This window comes from Aspergillus brunneoviolaceus (genome assembly GCF_003184695.1).
Source record: "Aspergillus brunneoviolaceus CBS 621.78 unplaced genomic scaffold BO95scaffold_20, whole genome shotgun sequence".
NCBI classification, from domain to species: Eukaryota; Fungi; Ascomycota; class Eurotiomycetes; order Eurotiales; family Aspergillaceae; genus Aspergillus; species Aspergillus brunneoviolaceus.
Window position 1 is genome coordinate 63,565 of NW_020290750.1, and position 19,378 is coordinate 82,942.

The 19,378-nt window shown below is 54.9% G+C and overlaps 7 protein-coding genes and 1 non-coding gene across 8 annotated transcripts; 2 read left to right on the forward strand and 6 right to left on the reverse strand.

Annotated features, from left to right (window-relative positions):
* Positions 1–60: 60 nt before the first annotated feature.
* Positions 61–3,979, reverse strand: BO95DRAFT_451698 (putative sensor histidine kinase/response regulator; the record flags this gene model as incomplete). Its single annotated transcript, XM_025588102.1, has 6 exons — positions 61–305; positions 358–2,893; position 2,952; positions 2,987–3,155; positions 3,180–3,880; positions 3,954–3,979. The coding sequence occupies 6 exons, from the start codon at positions 3,977–3,979 to the stop codon at positions 61–63; spliced, it is 3,678 nt and encodes a 1,225-aa protein (XP_025444032.1).
* Positions 3,980–5,887: 1,908 nt separating this feature from the next.
* BO95DRAFT_79184 (uncharacterized protein) lies at positions 5,888–7,185 on the reverse strand. Its single transcript, XM_025592218.1, has one exon. It carries the CDS (start codon positions 6,684–6,686, stop codon positions 5,976–5,978), a length of 711 nt encoding a protein of 236 aa, XP_025444033.1. The 5' UTR covers positions 6,687–7,185; the 3' UTR covers positions 5,888–5,975.
* Positions 7,186–7,978: 793 nt separating this feature from the next.
* BO95DRAFT_358786 (putative alkaline lipase) lies at positions 7,979–9,091 on the reverse strand (the record flags this gene model as incomplete). The annotated part of the gene is made up of 6 exons (XM_025582420.1): positions 7,979–8,140; positions 8,195–8,239; positions 8,294–8,664; positions 8,715–8,778; positions 8,827–8,954; positions 9,007–9,091. The coding sequence occupies 6 exons, from the start codon at positions 9,089–9,091 to the stop codon at positions 7,979–7,981; spliced, it is 855 nt and encodes a 284-aa protein (XP_025444034.1).
* Positions 9,092–10,365: 1,274 nt separating this feature from the next.
* Positions 10,366–12,307, reverse strand: BO95DRAFT_79200 (uncharacterized protein). Its single transcript, XM_025592219.1, has one exon. The coding sequence runs from the start codon at positions 12,120–12,122 to the stop codon at positions 10,743–10,745; it is 1,380 nt and encodes a 459-aa protein (XP_025444035.1). The 5' UTR covers positions 12,123–12,307; the 3' UTR covers positions 10,366–10,742.
* Positions 12,308–14,201: 1,894 nt separating this feature from the next.
* On the forward strand, positions 14,202–15,987 carry BO95DRAFT_79204 (putative aspartic-type endopeptidase). Its single transcript, XM_025592220.1, has one exon. It carries the CDS (start codon positions 14,329–14,331, stop codon positions 15,964–15,966), a length of 1,638 nt encoding a protein of 545 aa, XP_025444036.1. The 5' UTR covers positions 14,202–14,328; the 3' UTR covers positions 15,967–15,987.
* Positions 15,988–16,556: 569 nt separating this feature from the next.
* Positions 16,557–17,001, forward strand: BO95DRAFT_492725 (uncharacterized protein; the record flags this gene model as incomplete). Its single annotated transcript, XM_025590727.1, has 1 exon — positions 16,557–17,001. A coding segment is annotated over one exon (445 nt), but the record flags the coding sequence as incomplete, so codon positions are not given.
* A 433-nt stretch (positions 17,002–17,434) lies between these two features.
* On the reverse strand, positions 17,435–17,506 carry BO95DRAFT_t99. The gene has a single exon. It is a non-coding gene; the product is annotated as a tRNA-Thr (tRNA).
* A 664-nt stretch (positions 17,507–18,170) lies between these two features.
* On the reverse strand, positions 18,171–19,001 carry BO95DRAFT_480741 (uncharacterized protein; the record flags this gene model as incomplete). Its single annotated transcript, XM_025590155.1, has 3 exons — positions 18,691–19,001; positions 18,388–18,560; positions 18,171–18,332 (listed from the first exon to the last, which is right to left on the reverse strand). Exons 1-3 carry the CDS (start codon positions 18,989–18,991, stop codon positions 18,171–18,173), a joined length of 636 nt encoding a protein of 211 aa, XP_025444038.1. The 5' UTR covers positions 18,992–19,001.
* Positions 19,002–19,378: the final 377 nt, after the last annotated feature.

The following is a 19,378-nucleotide window of genomic DNA, read 5'->3' on the forward strand; positions in this document are numbered from 1 at the left end:
AAAAGGGGTATGTGGGAACTTTTACGTCGAAGAAGTGAAGAAAAGGCAGGGTGGAGAAGGTCAATGAACAAGTTCGCCGATGTGCTTGATCAGCTCCTGGAACCGAACCGGCTTGGACAAGAAGAGGTCCACCCCGTGAGTGAGGGCTTCGTGGCGGACAGTAGCACTGCCCAGACCGGTCAGAGCAATAATCACTGCGGGCTTGGCCGATGGCATGCTCGTCGGACTAAATTCTTGCTGTGCTTTCTCGAAGAGACGGATCTGCCGTGTGGACTCGAGACCATCCATGACCGGCATGGAAATATCTATGGCGACGTTAGCACGCAGGTCAAACGCCCAACGCAAGAATGTACTTACCCATGAGAATGATCTGAATCAGTCCGGCATTGGCCTTGAATACCTCCAGGGCTTCCAAGCCGTTGGTTGCCGTGAAATACGACAGTTTCGCTTTCTTCATGAAGGCAACCAGCAATTTCAAATTCACCTCGTTGTCATCCACAAGGAGGACCGCAGGCGCTCGTTTCGTCGTCTCGATCGCTAAGATCTTGGTCACTGAATCCCCCTTGCTGGATGTGGTCGTCGAGACCATGGTGGTGGAGGTGGTCAGCGCAATGTCCATACCTGACGATGTCTTAGTCTGTACGTCTGTGGTGGAGGCGTGATAGGCCGCGGTGAACTTGGTTGGCTGCGTACCGGGTTCCTCCTCCAGCGTGGCATCCATTTTGGCCGTCACCGACTGCGTCTGCTGCTGCTCGCGCCGCTGAATGCAGGTCATTACCGCCGTCGCGATCTTGGTCGGTCCGCACGGCTGGCTGACAAACTCATAGATGGCAGACGAGGGGCTACGGTAACCGGTGGCGGCCATCTTCTGGGCCTCCTGTGGAGTGGGACATACGACGACTACGGGTGGTCGTCCCTTGGGCTCCTGCCCGGTGGTCAAGGCCTTGCCCGCCATACTGGCCCAGATGCTATCGACGCGACTGAAGTCCGAATGCTGCACCAGGTAGACGTCGTAGAGCGGCGCATCACTCGAATCCCACGAGACCATGCCGACTTGCATGCCAAGGTGGTCTTGACAAATGCTACTGAGCGAGGTCCGCAACAGAGCAAGCCCCTCGTCCTTCGCCCTCTCGGGCCCATTGAACCCAAGCAACCCAATCGACTTCCCCCGAGAGAATTGCTGCGCTCTGTGAATTGTGCGCGCCTCTCGATCACTACTGGGAGCCAGGCTCGGGCTCCGCAGCAGATCAACACTCACCGTTACCTCCGTACCCATTCCCCGAGTGGAATTGATATCGATTTTTCCTCCCATGGTCTGCACCGCCTGATACACGATGCTAAGTCCCAAGCCGCTTCCGGGAGACAGAGGATCCTCCTGGGAAAACGGCTTGAAGATGTTGCTTTTGAGGTACTCTTTGTCAATGCCTTGTCCGGTATCCTTCACGCTGAGGACGATCCCAGCCACCTCGTGCTTGAAGGGATCAGTAAATGGTATCCGCTTGGGCTTGGTACCAGCAGCATTGGCTGATTTTAGAGAGACCACAATGTGACCGGACCGTGTGTACTTCAAGGCATTGCCGAAAATGTTCATCAGAATCCGTCTCCATACACCTGCCTGTGTTTCGAAGAGCCACGTCATTCCTGGTTCCACATCATAAATGACCGTCAAAGGCTCGTTTGTCCGCGGTTTCTGCGGAGTATTGCCCATTAGATAGTCACCATCCTTGTCTTGATCGGTCAGTACAGGACCCCCTTGAGCCAGGAACCCGGTGGTGGTGGCAAAGCAGTGACCCGCAAAGACCGTGTCCATGACCTCCTCGAGAACCGAGTCGAGTTGAACATCGGTGATGAGGTTGACAATGCCTTCGCTCGGTCGCTTCTTCGCCAGTGCTCGCCCGGAGTTCGCCTGTCGTCGGGCCAAGGCCGGTCCTGCCTTCAACCGCCCAGATCGGGACTTGCGGGTGAACTGGTTGATCTTCGCAAAATCCAGCATGTTGTTAATAATGTCGAGTAACGAGCGACCGCAGTTCTCGATGGTTTGCACGAGAGCAACCTGCGGGGGCGTCATGCTGGAATCGGTCAGCAGCTCGGTGCTGCCGAGAATACCGTGCAAGGGACTACGCAGCTCGTGTGAGATGCTGCTTACCAGCGTCCGATTCGCCTTGTTGGCGAGCTCGACATCCAACCGATGGATCTCGGCCATGATGCTGTTGGTAAAGGCATACAGGTAAGCCAATTCGCCGCGGGAGCTGAAAGCCCGCGGAGAGGTCGTCCACGCAAACAACCCTGAAAACCATCGATTGCGTCGCGAATCCCAGACTGGGAACAGAATGACACTCCGTGCTTGAGGAAAGACCTTGTGCAAAGCCTTACACTCATCGCGGGAGGTGAGCTTTTGCCGCTTGCTTCGGAGACCACTCTTCCCGCCCTGTGTGGCCTCACGACGCCGATAAACAATATCGCGACTCAGTGCACTCCCTGTCGCCCCATCGCTACCTTCGCTAGACGAGACCCATCCATTTTCGTCGATATTGAAAATCCCACCGCGGGGATGATGGTGCAGAAGCGACCGCAGATAGCTTTCGTGGAAGGACCCGACCGGAAAGCTCGCATCCTCCGGGTCGGTAGAAAGACTGAGAACCTCACAAAGCGCCGACTCGTCCGTCTCGGTGGACGAATGACCGATGGTGGAGTGTTCGCTGTCGCTACCAGACTCGCCCGAGCCGGAAGTAGTACTGATCTCTAAATCGGAATGACGGGCCTCTCCGCTCTGCATGAGCCCGCCATACGAGCGCACACTGGCGTCAAAAAATACCACTCCCTCGACATCCAAGGATTCGCGTAGGGCGTGCGCCGCACGATTGAGGATTTCTCGGGTGCCGGTCGATAGTGTCTTGGTCAAGGGGCTCTTTTTGCTTGTTGCATTATCCGCAGAGCGGCTTCCTTCGTACCCTGTTTCCGAGTCAGCGATGTCCTGCGAATTTACTTGTTAGGATACAAACCTGAAGGCGACGACGCCTCCTTGGGCGCGCTCGGCTCTTTCAATTCCCTCTGCTCCTTCGATTCTCGCGAATCCCGGCGTTCACGAGGGTCCCGAGGCGACGAAAACCCCGGGGCCCGTGTAGCATGGTTCCAGCGCAAGTGCAACTGTTTGTCTGCAAGGTCCCGGTTGTCGGTACTCTTGCTGCGCAGCCCGAGAGGCAAGGACAGTCCCCCTTCGAGAAAGCGCCCCAGACCGGCAATCATGTTGGCTCCGCGCAGGTTCTGTTGCTGAGAACGTACCATCTCCAGATGGTTCATGATTGCGGCGGCCGTGTCCTTCATAAAGCGTAATTCCAGTTCGTCGAGGCCCGGTCGCGTCTGCCCGTCACTGACAGCAAAAGCGCCAATCACGATGCCGCGACGACTCAGGATAGGCACGCCGGCGTAGAAGCGGAGAAACGGGGCGTTCACGACGTAACCGCGGTTCTTGGTTCGATCGTCCTTAGTCATGTCGGGAATGACTAGCGCAAACGGGCCCCCTCCGTTGCTCAGGGACTCTTCACCGGCGTTTAATTGTTCATAGTCGCAGACATAGTGGCAGACACCATCACACTTCTGGATGGCACTGCTCCCCAGCCAAAGAGCATCTCCATCCTTGTGGATGCGATCATCCTGAAGGCTGAGGGTACGGGTGGCTTCGGCGAGAATATACTGAGTATGACGGTCGAAGAGGGAAATCATGCAGCGACGAGCATTGAGTCGCAAGGCACCGAGTTGAGCGAGGGCGGTTAGGGTGGTGTCTTGGGATGATTGAGGTAGATCATCTTCGGCTTCCTCGGAGGAGGGGGTAGTGGGCGGGCGATGCAGCAGTCCTGGGCGTTGGGGCAATTGACAATACCTGTCGAAGGAGAGCATTGTGATCAGTCTACCTGATTTCAATGAGATGAAGAGGGGACGAGGAAACGACTCACTTGTAGAACTCCCGCTCCTGCGCCATGCTGGCAGGATCGTGGATCACCGCCGCCTCGGACTCGAAGGACTCGGACATGGGCGCGGATGTTGGAATTGCGCGGGGAGGGGGGATGAAGTGAATAAACACAACGAACCACGTTCACCAAGCTACATCCGGGGCTGCGGAATACGAGCAGAGAAAAGAAAGTGGAAGGGGGGAGGGGGGAGGGGGAAATGAGAGGGGAGGTCCAAAGAGTAGGAAAAGAGAGCGAGGGGAGGGGGAAGGAAGGGAGGGAGGCGAAGAGGCGAAGAGGCAAAGAAGGAGAGAAAAAGCCGGGAGGGGGAAGTAAATACTAGTACTAGCGGAGGAGGAGGAGAAATGTTGCTGGAACGAGCGGAAGGCGGCAAGACCAGGCACTACCACCAATCCATACTACTACAAGTGGGCAGAAGCCGGCATAATTCTCCGGGGGGAAAAAGAATTATGAAGGGAGGCAGGCGGTCACAAGTTCTCCGTCCATCCATCATCGATCGACGCATTTACTCGACACTCTCGACCCTCTCGACCCTCTCGACCCTCTCGACACTATGGCTCTACCGGCATTTTTACTCAATCTATGAGTAGAACTACGTACACTTCTCCCCCCAATTGGCGAATTGTCATCTCAGCCTCGACGTCATCGTGCCAGTCAGCCCCACCAATAAAACTTGCCGACCAACAGGGCTATCCAAGATTGTTGGAAAGTGGGCTGCACGAGGTGCCAATCAATTCCCCCCTTGGTCTTCCTCTCTAACAGTCGTTCCCAGTCTATCTCAGTCTAGACCCGGCTGTCAACGCCATCGCTCCCTTTACGTCCTCGCCAAGTGGGTCTGTCGAATTCCACGCGATGTTTCTGCTTGTCACTTCCAGCCAATCTGCGTGCTTCCCCGGTCTCTAGAACCTGCTCCCCATAGCCAGGGCCCCCCCGAATTTCGAGAGAATTTTGGCCGCATGCGAGACGGTCCTCGTTTGCTCGAGATTGCTCCAGAGGACCGCTGCCTCCACTCTTCCTTCCCCCCCGGCTCACGATCTTGCTTTAGCCCGTACGTTTGGCATCCAAGACCCCCCAATCGACCAAGAGGGACATTTGAGACTACGATACACGAGGAGTACAAGCACCCGATATAGATATAGATGAATCGATGAAGAGTGGTGGAGAGGTGTCACGATCGACCCGCGGGTGATCGGTGCAGATGATGGCTTCTAGTCGTCTAGTTTCTCGTCGATCACCTGCCATCCGATCTTGACTTTTTTTATCAACTCCATCCTCGACGTTTAGTGCCTCGACCTCTCAACCTTATTGCGCGGGGAAATGCACCAGAAATTGAGAAGTAGGGTAAACTGGAATGCAGCAAGGGAAAGGTGGCTTTCCCTGATTCCCTTTGGAAACGTTTAGATTTTTAGTCTGGTGGTTTCATTGCTGAGCATGAGTGCATGACATACAGTAAGTCCATGCAGTGTACAGTTGTACGGTGCTCCAAATCAGTTCCGAGGTATAGTTCTTTTTTCTTCCTAGGCCACTCTGCCTCGGCTGCTGCACCACAATAGCTCTCTCCGCTTCTTGCTGCTGCTTTTTCCGAGCATGTCAGACGGCGTCTCGGACCGCAACGGCGCAAACAGGCGAGTCAGGCCAGTCAGGCCAGTCACCTCCCGCCGTGGCTGCTTAAACGCCAACCTGACAAGCCACTGACGGAGGTGACGGTCCCCGGGACCACGCCTCGTCGACCCGTCTAGATTCTACCGCCGTGGGCCGAGCATGTCCGCGACTTCCGCCATTTTCTCCTCCCCTGATCCCTCCACGCAAGGGAGCAGCAGGGAGCTCCCCCCAGAATAAAAGTCTCGAGGAAAGTCTCGAGAAGAAGAAGTAAGGATGAGGTGTATCTGCGATCATAGTGGATCTATATTAGAGTCTTGTAATAGAGAAAGACTAGATTCTAGATCTTCCTCCCCCCCTTCTTTCTCCCCCGCTTCTTCCTCCTCAGCCCCATCACATCTCACGCCATCACATATTCCACGTGGGGAGGATATCACGATGATGATCCGCCGCATCCAGCCAGTTCATCTTGCTCCAGTGCGCCGGTCGCTCCAGCGCATCCACAAAATGTCTTACCGCCAGTACCATCTGGGCCGCCCAGCGCTGCGGACTGACCCTGCCCACCCCGGTGGCCAGCGGAGGGATCAGGATCCGCTCAATGCGATCGGTCGCACGCCCCCGATTCCACCCTTCTAGCTGTCCCAGCAGACTCCAGATACACTCGTACACCACCTCGCGATCCCAATTTACGCGGTCTGGCATGCGCATCGTCGGACAGAGGGCCACCCACCGACACCCCCACTCGTTGGGGGTCAAGGACTCGGGAAAGGGCACCAGCGTGCACGTTCCGGGGGGCACAAAGCCGCGCCAGCGCTCGTAGAGGACCCGCTGCGCCGCTCGCGTCAGGGTCTCGTAGGGATGGTCGGGGAGGCAGAATTTGCGGGTGATGGCATCGTCGAAGGCCCCGTCGAGGAGGCCGTAGGAGTTGGCGGGGGAGACGATCAGGTCGAAGGGGGTAGTGGCGGGCACGTCACGCAGCGATTGCCTCACAATGCGAAACTGGACCTTCGGCTCCGTCGCGTGGGCGGGCCATTGTCGCGCCAGCGCCTCCTCGAAGGCGGTCACCGACTCGTCCTCGCGGCAGAGGAGGAGGAACTCGGGGAGATCGTGAAGCGACATGGTAGATGTGTGGTGGTTTGTTAGTAAGCCAGTCCTCGAAGGAGGTGGACAGCGATCACAACATGATTATATGCCATGGCGTCGAATCTGTCAGCCTTGCTGTTGTTGTACTGAACCACCTGGCCACTGGCCAGTGGAGTCGCCGTCGGCGGATTACGCCTTGCTGCTCCACCACAAACAATGCAAACACCCCAACCCGGCACTTTCACCACATCTATGGATATCAGCCTCGAATGTAAATGGATGTCATAGGAGTGCGGCTTATGGGCGAGAATCGCCGTTGGAGTAGTATCCTGGCTTTGCAGAATGGGCTTCGTTGAAGACTATGCCACGCCTCTTGTGCCCAGTCACTGAACGCGTTCCGCGGAGGAAATATATAGTTCGTGCATCGCCCGGCAGCCAAACCAAGATCGAAACAACCTAATGCAGACCTATAGAGTTAGTGCTGAGAATATAGATCTCTAAGTCTATCTCTCCTCATTCTGGGATAGCGACATTATTTACTCGCAAAAGATCAATTTTTTTCCCCTCTGCTCATGCTCAACATGTAAACTCGGTATGAGACTGTCAATCGGGAGCCTCAGCTCGGAAGAGAGCGGAAGGATTCCGGTCCGCACCGGCAGGAACATTGTTTTTCCTCGCCCACACCGCCGAGCATGTGACAGCGCGTCATGACAAACACCAACAAGCCTGCATCGGCAACAACTTCAACCACAGCACTATCGCCTACCATCTGTGGTCGCTATTCAAGATCGCATTGCTTCCGACTGGCTCGCCCGGTCTGCGCATCAAAATTTGAAATTATCCTTTGAAAACCTCGTCCGACCGGTCCTTGTTTCGATTGCATGTTGCCAGACACCATTCAACTGAAATGACGGGCTTGAGCAGCGCATAGCACGAATCGACGGTCAGAAGACTCGCGTGCTCCAAATTGTCGTCCTTCAATGCCTGCTTTGCTTCTTGTCTGAACTCATACTATCCTCTACAGACTTTTGCACGTTGGTCTCTTGACCCTGATCGGCGTTTTGGATCCAAGCGAGGATTGGCATGATCGATATCGCGGCTCTACATCCTCCGCAACATTGCGATGACCTAGGTAGGTTGGCTCACACAAGCCTATATACAATTCCAAAAACATTTCACTATACGATACTGAACTCCTGTATAGGGCCTCGAACCGGTACACTGCACACGATTCTCAACAAACGAACCACAGACCTGCTGCGATGCTCCCCTCTCCAGTCCCTTTGCTCCGTCATCAGCCGTGTCCACACTCTAATACACTCGCACTCCTACAACAGCGAAGCGCTGCAGCCAGCCATTCCCATCGCAATGCCAAAGTTGGAGAAGTGGCCTGCAGTGACACCCAACTGGCCGTTGCCCGCTGAGCACTGGGTGTCCCGCTCGCCGCTACACTTGACCGTGCTGCTCTGAGTCCCGGAGCTGTAGTATTCCTGCTCGTTGGATCAGTACGAATTCAAGGGCCCGGCGCAGGATGTTCTACTCACCGTTCCGTAGTGGACAAAGTCATAAGGCCACATGATGTACATGTTCTGTGTGCGCGGTCAGCATTTTCACTCTCTTGCCCGGGACGATTCCGAACTCACCGGGACACCATCATCAGCATTGTTACCCCGGTTCAAGGTGCCATTCTGCGAAGTGCCAAACTCAGCAAAGGCGGAGTTGCCGATCGGGTATGCGGCCAGCGCATTGCTAATGACCGTCTTCTCTGGGAAGTTCTGCGTCAACGCAATGTACGACATGTACGTCAGGGACCCGCCCAGGGAGTGGCCAGTGGATTCCAGATCATAGTCCGGGTACTGCTCCACTAGGGTCTTGACCTCGGAGATGACCGTGTCGTGGACCGATGACCAGGGCGAGTAGATGCCATGCATGATCTGGGCGCCTGATGGGAAGTTGATGCCGGAGAGGCTGGGAGTCACCAATGTCGTGTCAACGTCGTTGGCGATGTCAGTGGCTGGAACTATCAGCATTGCAGACTCTATGAAGTTGTGTATGGATGCTTACCGCTGGTTGAGCCTCTCATGGCAACCGTGATGCGCTTCTTCTCTGTGGAGTAGCCAATGAAGCCCTAGGAAGGGTTAGTCCTTGTCATCGAGCATCATGATGCGGTCCCTACCTGAGTGTCTGTGACCAGATCATTCAGCTGCTTCGTGATGGTCACATCAAATGCGGTGCCGATACAGCCAGTGTATGCGGCAGAGGCAAGTTGCGCAGCCCGGTGAAGCTCCGTCCATTCGGCAGTATCTGAGAAAAGGTCAGCATATCTATTGGACAGCAGCCAAGAGGACGAACTTACCGGCGGTAGCTCGCTTCGTGGGCACGGCGCAGGCCACAGGGACCATGGCCACTCCGGCCAAGACGACGGACTTCTTGAGATGCATGGTGACTGATGACGTGATAACGAGCGACTGTAGAGACTGAAGAGGTTGAGCTTGCTACGAAAAGAATGGAGAGACCTAGCGGCCTCTTTTATACCTTCCTCCAGGCCAGGGCCAGGCCGGAATTCTCTGTCGAATTCTCTGCCATCGAGATGAAACATGAATCCGACCGCTGCACCTCGGCTTGATGAATTGCGTTGACTCCACCAAGGAGACATGTCATCCACGGATGTGATATGCGCCTGGGATGGACTTAAGCTTTTTGAAATGATTGATTTCTCCAGTAGCACGAACCGTAATCCTAGCTGGACGACTAGCACCACGACCTGACTGGTGCCCTGGATCCGAGCACAATCTTGGCCGAGTCGATGACACAGGTTTGAGGTGCCCAGTGCCGGTGTTGTCGCATCTAGAGTGAAGATTTTATGCAGTACGAGCTGCAGTACGAGCTGCAAGCCTGAAACCGGCTGGGGGAAAGCGATGGTTGTTTCAGGGGTGGAGCGCCGCTCCGCCAGCTCAATTTTGAGTCAATCTGCCCTCCCCGATTCGCAGCCCACATTTCACCGGCGATGCACCGGCTCTTTCTCCCCCATGAACCCTAATTTTGCAACCATTGGATCTGTCTTAGCGGCCGGCAAAACCTCGGGCGCTTGGATCACGTTGTTGATGGCTGTCTTCCAGGCCTCTTCCGTTCGGTCCGGCTTCGAGCATGCTGATCGCGGCCGACGATCGCTGTTCGCAATGATGCAAGCTATCTCAACAGAAATGAATGCACAGGGCTGTCGAGGTTCTACTTTTGGGCCTCGCATTAGCCCCACGGGCTTTCAACCCACACATCCGGAAAAATCTACTTCTACACTCCCTCGTTGGGAATTTCCTGCCTCCTTACCATTTCCATGAATGCAATCGGTGGTAAAGCACGTTTCATCTGAACCCAATTGCACCGTCATCGGGCTTCAATGCCTAGATAGGAACTGTTCGGCCATAAGGGGGTCTAAGGCTCGATGCCCCTCATCCTGCGCGGTAATTGCATCGGGCTGGATCCGATCTATCACCTATTCGCCCGAGCCAGAGCGAGGGTTTTGTCCCTCGCGCTGAGGTACTCAGCATAGTGCTATAGTTTCGATTAAGCCGATGAATGGACGCTGTTTGATTTTGAAACGAGCCATCGCTTATCACCAGGATATGCTCGTTGTCGAATGCTCAACGGGCCATGGCACGTTCGAACTTGGTTGACTAACGCCCACATTTGTGGGATCATCCACCAAGCCACTACCGTCGACTACAAGCGATGTAGCAGCAGATCTCCGATGTCCATGGGTTTGCGCTCAATTGCTTTCATTGACTATGTGCTGTTCCTTCTACCAAAATCCCCGCTAGTGGGTTACATTGAATCTTGTCATGCAGAAAGTAAGTGTCAACCCATGGATCTCAAGGCTAAACAAGAGAGAGAAGTAGGTCGGGCGCTCAACATCACGCAGCTAATTACAGTCCATCCTTTCTCTCCCGCTTCCTCTCAATTCCAACCAGGGGTCTTCTGGTCCATAGCAGTCCACCTTTTCACGATTATCATTTCGACCAGAAACGGCGACACTGAAAGATACGAGAATACCCCAAACAGTAGTCGTCAAGTCATCCGTGTCGCAGGATTTGCCTAGTACGCGATCAAGCTTCCACCACCGGGCAAGGTGGCATTAGCCGATCCCAGCCACGAGTTGGCCGAGGACGACTTATTGTAGTAGATGCTATACCCCTGGCTGATGATGTTATTGAAGGAGGTATCTGCGTCGGTGAAGTTCTGCAGATAGACACTCTGAGTCAGAGTCCAGTTCGAAGTGGCATCGAGCGAGACGCCCAAGTACCCCTTGCCGCGACCATCCACAGCAGACCCGGTCCAGCTGGAATAGTCGGTCAAGCTCCAAGCAATGAGACTGCTGTTGTACGCGACAATGTCGCCTGTCAGAGTCGACTCCGACACGGTCACGGTCACCTCGGCCGGTTGGATACTGGAATTCTCCTCATACCCGGCAAAATGGTCGAACGCCTGCGTCACCTGCGAGGTGTTGGCCAGAACCAGAACACCGGAAGTGGTGTTCAGCGTGGTGGCGATCAGTTCGGCCTCGGCGATGATATTGCCGAACCACAACGCGGGCATGTCGTCCCCAAGAGTGGTCAACCGGGAATTCGTGAAGCTCAGCGAAGCGCCACTGCTGCGCGAAGAAGAGGAGAAGAGGATGGTGCCGGCGAGCAAGCCTGCGGTGAGGTCGACATTGGTAAAAGCCGACTTCTGCACCCCATCAGAGAACAGGCTCGGTGCGTTCTCGGCATGTCCGATCACATTGGTGCCATAAGTCTCGCCTAGAGTGTAGAAGATGGCGCTTCCGATGCCGGCTGTGTGGGCGACGGCGTCGGTGATGTGCAGATATCCGGCTGGACTGTCTCCGGAGAAGGCCGAGCTGCGCTCGCCGCCCGAGAAATGGCGGATGTTATTGGCCACAAAGGTGCCGTTGCCGCCGGCGTATAAGCCATGCGACACCGGTCCGGAGCTGTAGAGGTCGGTCTCGTTGACATAGACGATGGTGCCGGTGCCGTAGGCATAGATGTTGGCAGCGCCGTTGTGGACCGTCACGTTGGCATGGTCGATGTACGCGGTCGATTGGTTGGCGATGTTGATTGCCGCGTTGACGCCGAAGAAACTGGCCTGGTTCAGCCATGTGCTGTAGCCATACTTGATCACATCGCTGTAGGAGAGGTTCACGACTGATCCCTCCGTGCCGACGAGGACGCTGGTATCATTGGCGTCGACCGTCAGAGTCACGTGTGCCAGTTCGACATCCTCTTCTGAGTAGTAATATGGTCCGGAGATATTGTAGATCAGGTACTGCGCGCCGCCATTGTCGGTGGTGTAATCGGCCACCAGTGTGTTGTCTACAGCATCGGCCGTCACATCAGCGGAATCGCTGGGGTCCCAGACCGTGATAGAAGCAAAGACCTGCGGTAGATACGACAGAAGAAGCAGCGTGAGAGACGCCATGGCTGATCTCAATGTGGAGATACTGATGAGGTGGTCATGGAAGGCATTCACAGGCAGCTGGAAGCAGCTTATATACCGTCCCTGTCTTGTGCTCGCAATGACCTGGGAGTGAACCTGAACCTCACATTTCTTAGCAAGTTGAGTGAAAAGCAGTGGGGCCGTGACAACGATTTCAATCGTTGAGCAATGCTCGGGAGAAAGCTGGAGACAGCACCATCTGCCCGAAAGTGGGCCAGCAGACTGCAATGCACTAAATGTACGCTACCACGCACATCTTCTCATCCTCGACCACACGAACCGAAAGCATTGCAGGCTTCACTCTTGCATTTCGCGTAGCTGTCGTTGTCAAGCACATCAACTTGCCCCAGACATGCCGAACTCTGATGTGGAGCCGACGAAACAAGGCCGGTTGGCGCGTCCGACCATCTACAATCTTCACCACCACCTTCAAAACGCGGGGTATGGGGTATGGAAGGTAAGGCTTCTTTCAGGATAGGCGCTTCTTGGCTTCGTTAGCGCTTCACCTAAATTGTCGGTCTGGATCCCAAGAGCTGACGTGTTCAACGTAGCTCCTCCCAAGAGTGCCGGGACGTGGACAGCTTCTACGGATGTACGAGCAGGTCAATTGCCCAGGCAATGAGATTGAATGCAATTGAGATTTCTTTCGTTGTCCGGTGATGGGAGTTAATCTTCCAGGATGCATACAATTCGATCACTGGTGCGAATCACTCCATCCCACATAAACATCTCCACCCCATGCACAAACATTCGCTCTCCTATACAAGCATATTCCCAGAAAGGTGACCAAACCACTTGGATCGTAGACCCCGACCCGCCCTTGTTTGGTGCGCTTCCGGGATACGATGATATGAGGGTTGTCTTGAGCAATAACTGAGATGCCCGACCCAGACCGACGATCCCAGCCGGTCCTCCCACTCCAGCTATTCCCTTCATACGAGAAGCAGTCCATCACTATCAGCGCCCACTTAGGACTCGCGTCCTATGGGGTGATGAACGGCAGATAGTCGACCTCGCCTGACTCGAGCCACTCCGTATCCGAATCGGTTGGCGTCTCCTCCTCGAAATCTTCTCAGCTCGGATCTCGTGCAGTATACACCGTCACCACCCCGCCGGCAGCAGCGATGGCTTGAATTTCCCATCTCCCCCGAGTTCTCGGTTCAAAAGGCCGTCGATATCTGCTCTTCGCCCCCTTGGCCATCAAGTTTGCTGGCTGAACAGCTCATCGCCAATTCCTCCTTCATCACACCGAAAGTGCGGGGCACGAGGGTGGTGACCTCACTGAAAGCAAGCCTGCGTTCAAAGCATGCACTCACAGCGCGAAACAAGTTTTTCTTCATTTCCTCAGCAGGCCATCTGAGAGATTCAAGTCAATAGGTAGAGAAGATTGCGATGATAGTACCCGCACTAATACACGCAATCGGGATTCTGTATGTGCGGGGCCTGGGTCTGGAATAGACTCCGGCTGTACCACCTGCAAAGACTCGAAGTGAACAAAGGGCAGCCAGAAAAGTGCAACTAAGGCCAGCAGCGTTTCTCCCTGTTTGCGAGTCTGGAATCTCCAGAGACTGACAAGGACCTGTTAGTGATCTGAGGACTGATTTTTTCGCGATTAGGGCTGGTTCGGAGGAGCGGGCAAATGCGGACTCGAGACGGCTCGGGCCTTCCGCTGGTAAAACAACACCCGAAACACGGGATAAATTTCTCGATTCCAACTAATGGAAACAATCAAGGTAGGTGGGAGAGTAGAACACAGTCGAGGCTACAAATCCCGCCAGAGCACGGATGTTTACGCCCGTGAGATGGGGGCCGCATGGAGGGGACTGATTGGCCTCCTTGACCCGCGATGGACGGCTGATATGCGGGAAAACAAGCAATTCTCCACTTATTTGCGATCGCTTATTCCAATCCTTCGCCAATCTCGATCTTCATAGGGCGATAAGTCAAGGCAATGGAGCAGATGTCAGCACTACTGACACTACTCACATTTTCCGCCCCCAACGCAAGGGGTTAAGTTAACGTTACCTGGCTGTGCGTGCGTACGACGACGACTGCGCCCCTTTTACCACCAAGGAATCTTTCTCTCCTTCCTCTCCACCTTCTTCTTTACACTCTTCCCCTCGTGCGCGCGCTCTCTCTCCCTCTCTCTCTTCCTGCCTTCACATCCAAGGTCAACTGTGATGTGACCATGCAACGAATATCTCTCCTCGTCCTCGCCGTCCTCGACGCGACGTACGCAGCCAGTCCCTATGTGATGAACTGGTCCTCCCAGGCCTACGGCCCCGACGGCCCATGGCAAGCAGTGACGGTGGAGGTTGGCAGCAATAAACAACCAGTGGCATTGTACCCGGGCGCGACTTACACCACCACCATCCTGACGGACTCCATCTGCACCAACAAGACCGTTTCTGCGACATGCTATGCTTCCCAAGCCGGCACGTACAACCAAACCGAATCAACCTCGGCCCACCTTCTGAGCAAGACTTCGTGGGAAACACTGTACTGGGCGGTGGAAGGCAAAGGTATTGAAGAAGATCTTGGGGATCAAATCTCGTTCGGCCCGACCGTCCCCAACGTCAGCATTCAGGCCATCGACCAGACCTACCAGACCTATCCGAACGGCAAGGCGTATCCGGTGCAAGTGGGAAACCTGGCCCTCGGGGCCCCGTGGTCGACTGCTACCGTCGACAATGTCACTCTGAACATGATCACCCCGTGGCTTTACAACTCCGGCGGGGACAATGCCATCCCCTCGTATTCATACGGCATGCACATCGGATCGGTCAGCCCAGCGATCCCAGCCTCCCTGGTCTTGGGCGGGTACGACCAGAGCCGCGTCCTCGGAAACGTCAGTGCACAGTCGGTCACCTCCACAAGCGGCACATTTCAGATCTCCCTTAAAGACATTGGCCTCGGGTTGATCGGAAACAATACACCAGCAGGCTTCACAAGCCAGGGGGGCTTATTCCAGCACGGCGAGGGGGAATCCACAGCTGAAGTGGTCACCATCGACCCGACCAAGCCCTACATGTACCTCCCGGAGGCGACCTGCAATGCGATCACCGCCTCGCTCCCAGTGTCCTTCAACCAAAGCCTGGGCTTGTATTTCTGGGACACCACCAGCAGCAACTACGCCAATCTCACCTCCTCCCCGACTTACCTCTCCTTCACCTTCAGCCTCAACAACGCGACCAGCCAGAATTTTACCATCAAGGTTCCCCTCGCGCAGCTCGCCCTGACGCTGCAAGAACCACTGGTCGAACAAAACCAGACCTACTTCCCCTGCTTCCTCTCGACCGATACCCCCGTCCTGGGCCGGGCCTTCTTACAATCCGCCTTCGTCGGCGTCAACTACCACGAAGGCGCCAACTCCGGCACATGGTTCCTCGCGCAGGCGCCGGGGCCCTCCGTCTCGAACGCAGTCATCACAACCATCACCGTCCCCACCAAGTCGATCGCCGGCACCAACGCCTCGTGGGAGGCCAGCTGGGCCGAATACTTCCATCTCGACACCACCACGACGTCTCAGAACTCCACCACGGTGGCCAGCGGAAGTGGTGGACTCAGCGCGGGGGCGAAAGCGGGTATTGGGGTCGGGGTCGGGGTCGGAGGGGCGCTGGTCATCGCCGCGGCGGTGCTGTGGATGGTGCGGCGGAAACGGCGCCAGCGCCGGAATGCAGGCGAGAAACGAAAGCCCGGGGAGGGAGGATTTGTGGAATTGCCTGCGCGCGTGACGGAGGGGCCGCCCAGGGAGCTGGACACAAAGAAACAGGTGCAGGCGCGCGAGTTGGCAGGGGCGGAACCGCCGCGGTATGAGCTGGAGTAGGTGGCATCGCGTTGGGACGGTCTGTGGAATCGATGCTTGGTTTTATGTAATGAGATGAAGATACCAAGAATGAAAGACAGTGGGATGAGCAAACTGTTGCGGCTGTACGGGTGGATTCTTGGCTCGAGAATGGAGGAGAAGCAGCCATGCTAAGACAGCAAAGCATGCGTGTCTGTGCTTTTGAATACTTAATTGACTCATGACACTTATTTGAACAATGAATTCAGTGGTGACCTTTGCTGATGCCGGAGAATACCTCTTGGTTCCTGCTTTAACAGACGATGCAATGGCATATAAGAAAAGACCCTTGCCTTTTCACACGTTCTATTCCCCTATCTTTGTTGAAGAGCCATCCTCTTCCTTCTAAGTCAGCAGGCTTTCCTTGTTCCGATCTCTCCGTCCTCCACATGATAAAGACTGGATAGCACTCCATGAAGGCCATGTCCATCAAGAGGATCCCTCGTCTCCGAGAACCTCAGATATAAAAGCCATATCCAACCCTCCCTATACCCCCCACCTCATCATCGCCATCATCATCGCTTCCAACACACCATAGAGACGTAAAAGCTAACCCTTCCAAACAAAGCCCCAACAACAAACCCCACCATGCATCTCAACCCGCTTACCCCCCGAGCCCAGCTCCTCCGCGAGGTGCAACAGCTGCTAACCACCCACCAGGTCTGCGGCGTCGCGCTCGACGCCTCCAGCCCGCGCACCGAGCGCACCGACGCCATGGCAATCCCGGAAGCCATTCCGGAAGACGCCATCGTCATCCTCTGCCCCAACATGAACGTCTGCAGCGAGGCCTGGTGGCTGCTGCGAACCCTCCACCTGGGCGACGGCAGCTCCGTGCAGGGGAATCCCCTCCTCGCCTCCGAGTTTCCGGTGCAGCAGCGGGAGAGGGCGGACGGGGCCCGGTGGGCCGGGTGCATGGTGTTTCCGATGGCGCAGCATTATGTACGCGGGGAGGAGGTCAAGGTGCTTGTCCTCGAGGCGCCGGGAACGGTGCCAGCTCAGATACCTATTATCTGGTGAGGGAGCTGAATATCTGGCGGACTCCTGTTGTGATTTTTGACGCTGGGCTCACTTGTTTTTCATTCTCTAGCTTCAATGATGCAGTTATACTTTCAAGATTTTCTCTGCTGTGCTTGTTTCAGCTTTTGCTTTATTGTCACCCAAATTCAAGCATTCCTCGTAGCATTCCCCGTAGCATTCCTGGTAGGATAAGGTGCCCTGGTGCCTCTGGTTTAGGATCGGATGGCTGTACTCATATACGGGTCTCCCAGAGCTCGGACTTGGAGTTGTTACTGTCCTGCACATCAATTTAGCGGTATTCGACCGACTGAGACGGGAAGCATGCGACCATACCCCGAACCATATAGCAAGCAAGGTATCTGTATCCATGAAATATGTCGGAGCGGTGCAGTGGTGGAAACCGCGGGAACAAAAAAGAAGCATATTTCGGATATGCACCGAATGGGGTTTGAACCCACGACCTTCGCATTACGAGTGCGACGCTCTACCACTGAGCCACCGGTGCTTATCTAATGGTCAGATCTGTTTTTTGGAGGATCATACCCTTCTATGACCTTCAATCTAGCAACAATCGAACGCCTTAATATTGCTAAATGTAAGTAGCATTTCACCTTCTACAAGTAAGCTTCAAATGACTTGTAGGCTAAGGACACTTTTCTCGTGTTTGATTCTGCAACAGTCTCTTTTGAAACTAATATTGTACACAATTTCGGAATGCCACGGACCCGAGAGGTAAGACCTGACGTACCATGAAGCAAGATTTCGCAAGCAAGAAAATATCCATAATCGAGAATAAGGGGTATAGGCCCGTGAATGAAAAGCTCATTCCTTGTACCATTTATCTTGCTATCTGGGGATGAACGGCTTACTTGGGGCTATTGTGGAGAGACTGGAGTGAATGGAGAGCTTTGCTAAGGTGCTTTGTGTAGCTAACTGGGACAAGGACGACTTGTGTCAAGAAAAAGATGAGAGAAGGGTAAGAAGACGGTAAAAGGATCAGAAGTGAGGAAGCTGTCACACAGCAACAACAACAGCGGCATTACATATAGTAGCCCAGATGACTGCACCGTGACCTCGCAGTGAGCAAGCCTAGCACACTGCATACGCCGGAGGCCGCCGTGTGGTGCCAGAGCGATACAAAGACGAAAAGCCCGCGTTCCCACTATACTTCACATAGCCACCCTTGGATCTCCGCCGGCAATTATTGTAGATTCGATTGCAAGTCTGCCGTTGAGCGGTGAACCGCCGAGAATGACAAGTACTGGTGTTGCAGATGACGAAGACGGCGTTCCCATAGCTGTACAGCCGGCAGTTAGGACTTCCTCGGCGGGCTGCAGGAGGCAAATTCACGGACGTAGGGACAGTTCGACTGCAAAGCCCGCTGACACTGGCATAGGTGGGTATCTCATTGGCGCAGGTCAACTCATCTCGTGCCACATCCATCACTTCGTCTTCTTCTTCACCTTCCTCCTCCTCCTCCTCCTCCTCCACCTCCTCCACGTCCTCCATCTCATCCCAGTCGTCTACCCCCACTTCCTCCACCTCCTCATCGGGGATATCTTGATCCACAGCAGCCACAGTAGCATTATTGGCATCCAAGACCTCCACGTAGCAAGCAACGCCATCCGATCCAGTGTCAATCTCACTCGCGGCAAGTTTGTCACAAAGCGCAAGCGGGGTGTCACTGACGGCCGTCGCCATTGTCATTGTTGTCAGCGTCACCCCCATCACCATCCTCATCAGACAGAGAAATGAGATCCAGCGGGTGCACGGGGATGGTGCCATCTTCGACCAGGTCATGGAACTCCGAGGAGCCCAACAACGCCGAGTGAATCACGGTGTGGTCGGATCGGTTCTGGGCTTCGATCTCAGGACGCGTCAGATGTAGGAGGTGCTCGAGAAGAGAGAAAGGAAGAATCACAACGCCGAAGCCTTCGATTCTGAAACCGAGTCCGTCCTCGCTGTTGCCGGCCGGCTGGTTGTCGGACATTTTGTGCTCGAGAGAGGGCCGGATCGTGCCTTTTATGCGTTTCTGTGGAGAGGGAGAGCTTGGAGGATCGTGTATGCGGTGGATGGAAGATGAAAAGTGAGAGAGAAGATGGAAGAAGCGGGGTGAGGATAGATGAGGGGTTGTTGGGTCAGAGTTACACAGCAGGCCTGTTCAGTGAATCAGCTCGACAGGTCAGACATCGATATTGCCTGGTGGCAGGGAAGGGACGGCTACGAGGAATATTTCCGAAATATGCTTGATATTCACCGTGCGATGTCGTGCCATAGGACGAGGAATGGTATGGAAACTTGATCTAGTACACCCGCATCACAGAGGCCATTAGGGTTGTGATGATGGTGGTGGTCATAACCCACGCATAACGACTAT

What these genes read in the sequence shown, in the direction of transcription:
- BO95DRAFT_79200 (XM_025592219.1), bottom strand. Translation starts at nt 12,122, where the DNA reads ATGGCGTCTCTCACGCTGCTTCTTCTGTCGTATCTACCGCAGGTCTTT.
- BO95DRAFT_79204 (XM_025592220.1), top strand. Translation starts at nt 14,329, where the DNA reads ATGCAACGAATATCTCTCCTCGTCCTCGCCGTCCTCGACGCGACGTAC.
- BO95DRAFT_79184 (XM_025592218.1), bottom strand. Translation starts at nt 6,686, where the DNA reads ATGTCGCTTCACGATCTCCCCGAGTTCCTCCTCCTCTGCCGCGAGGAC.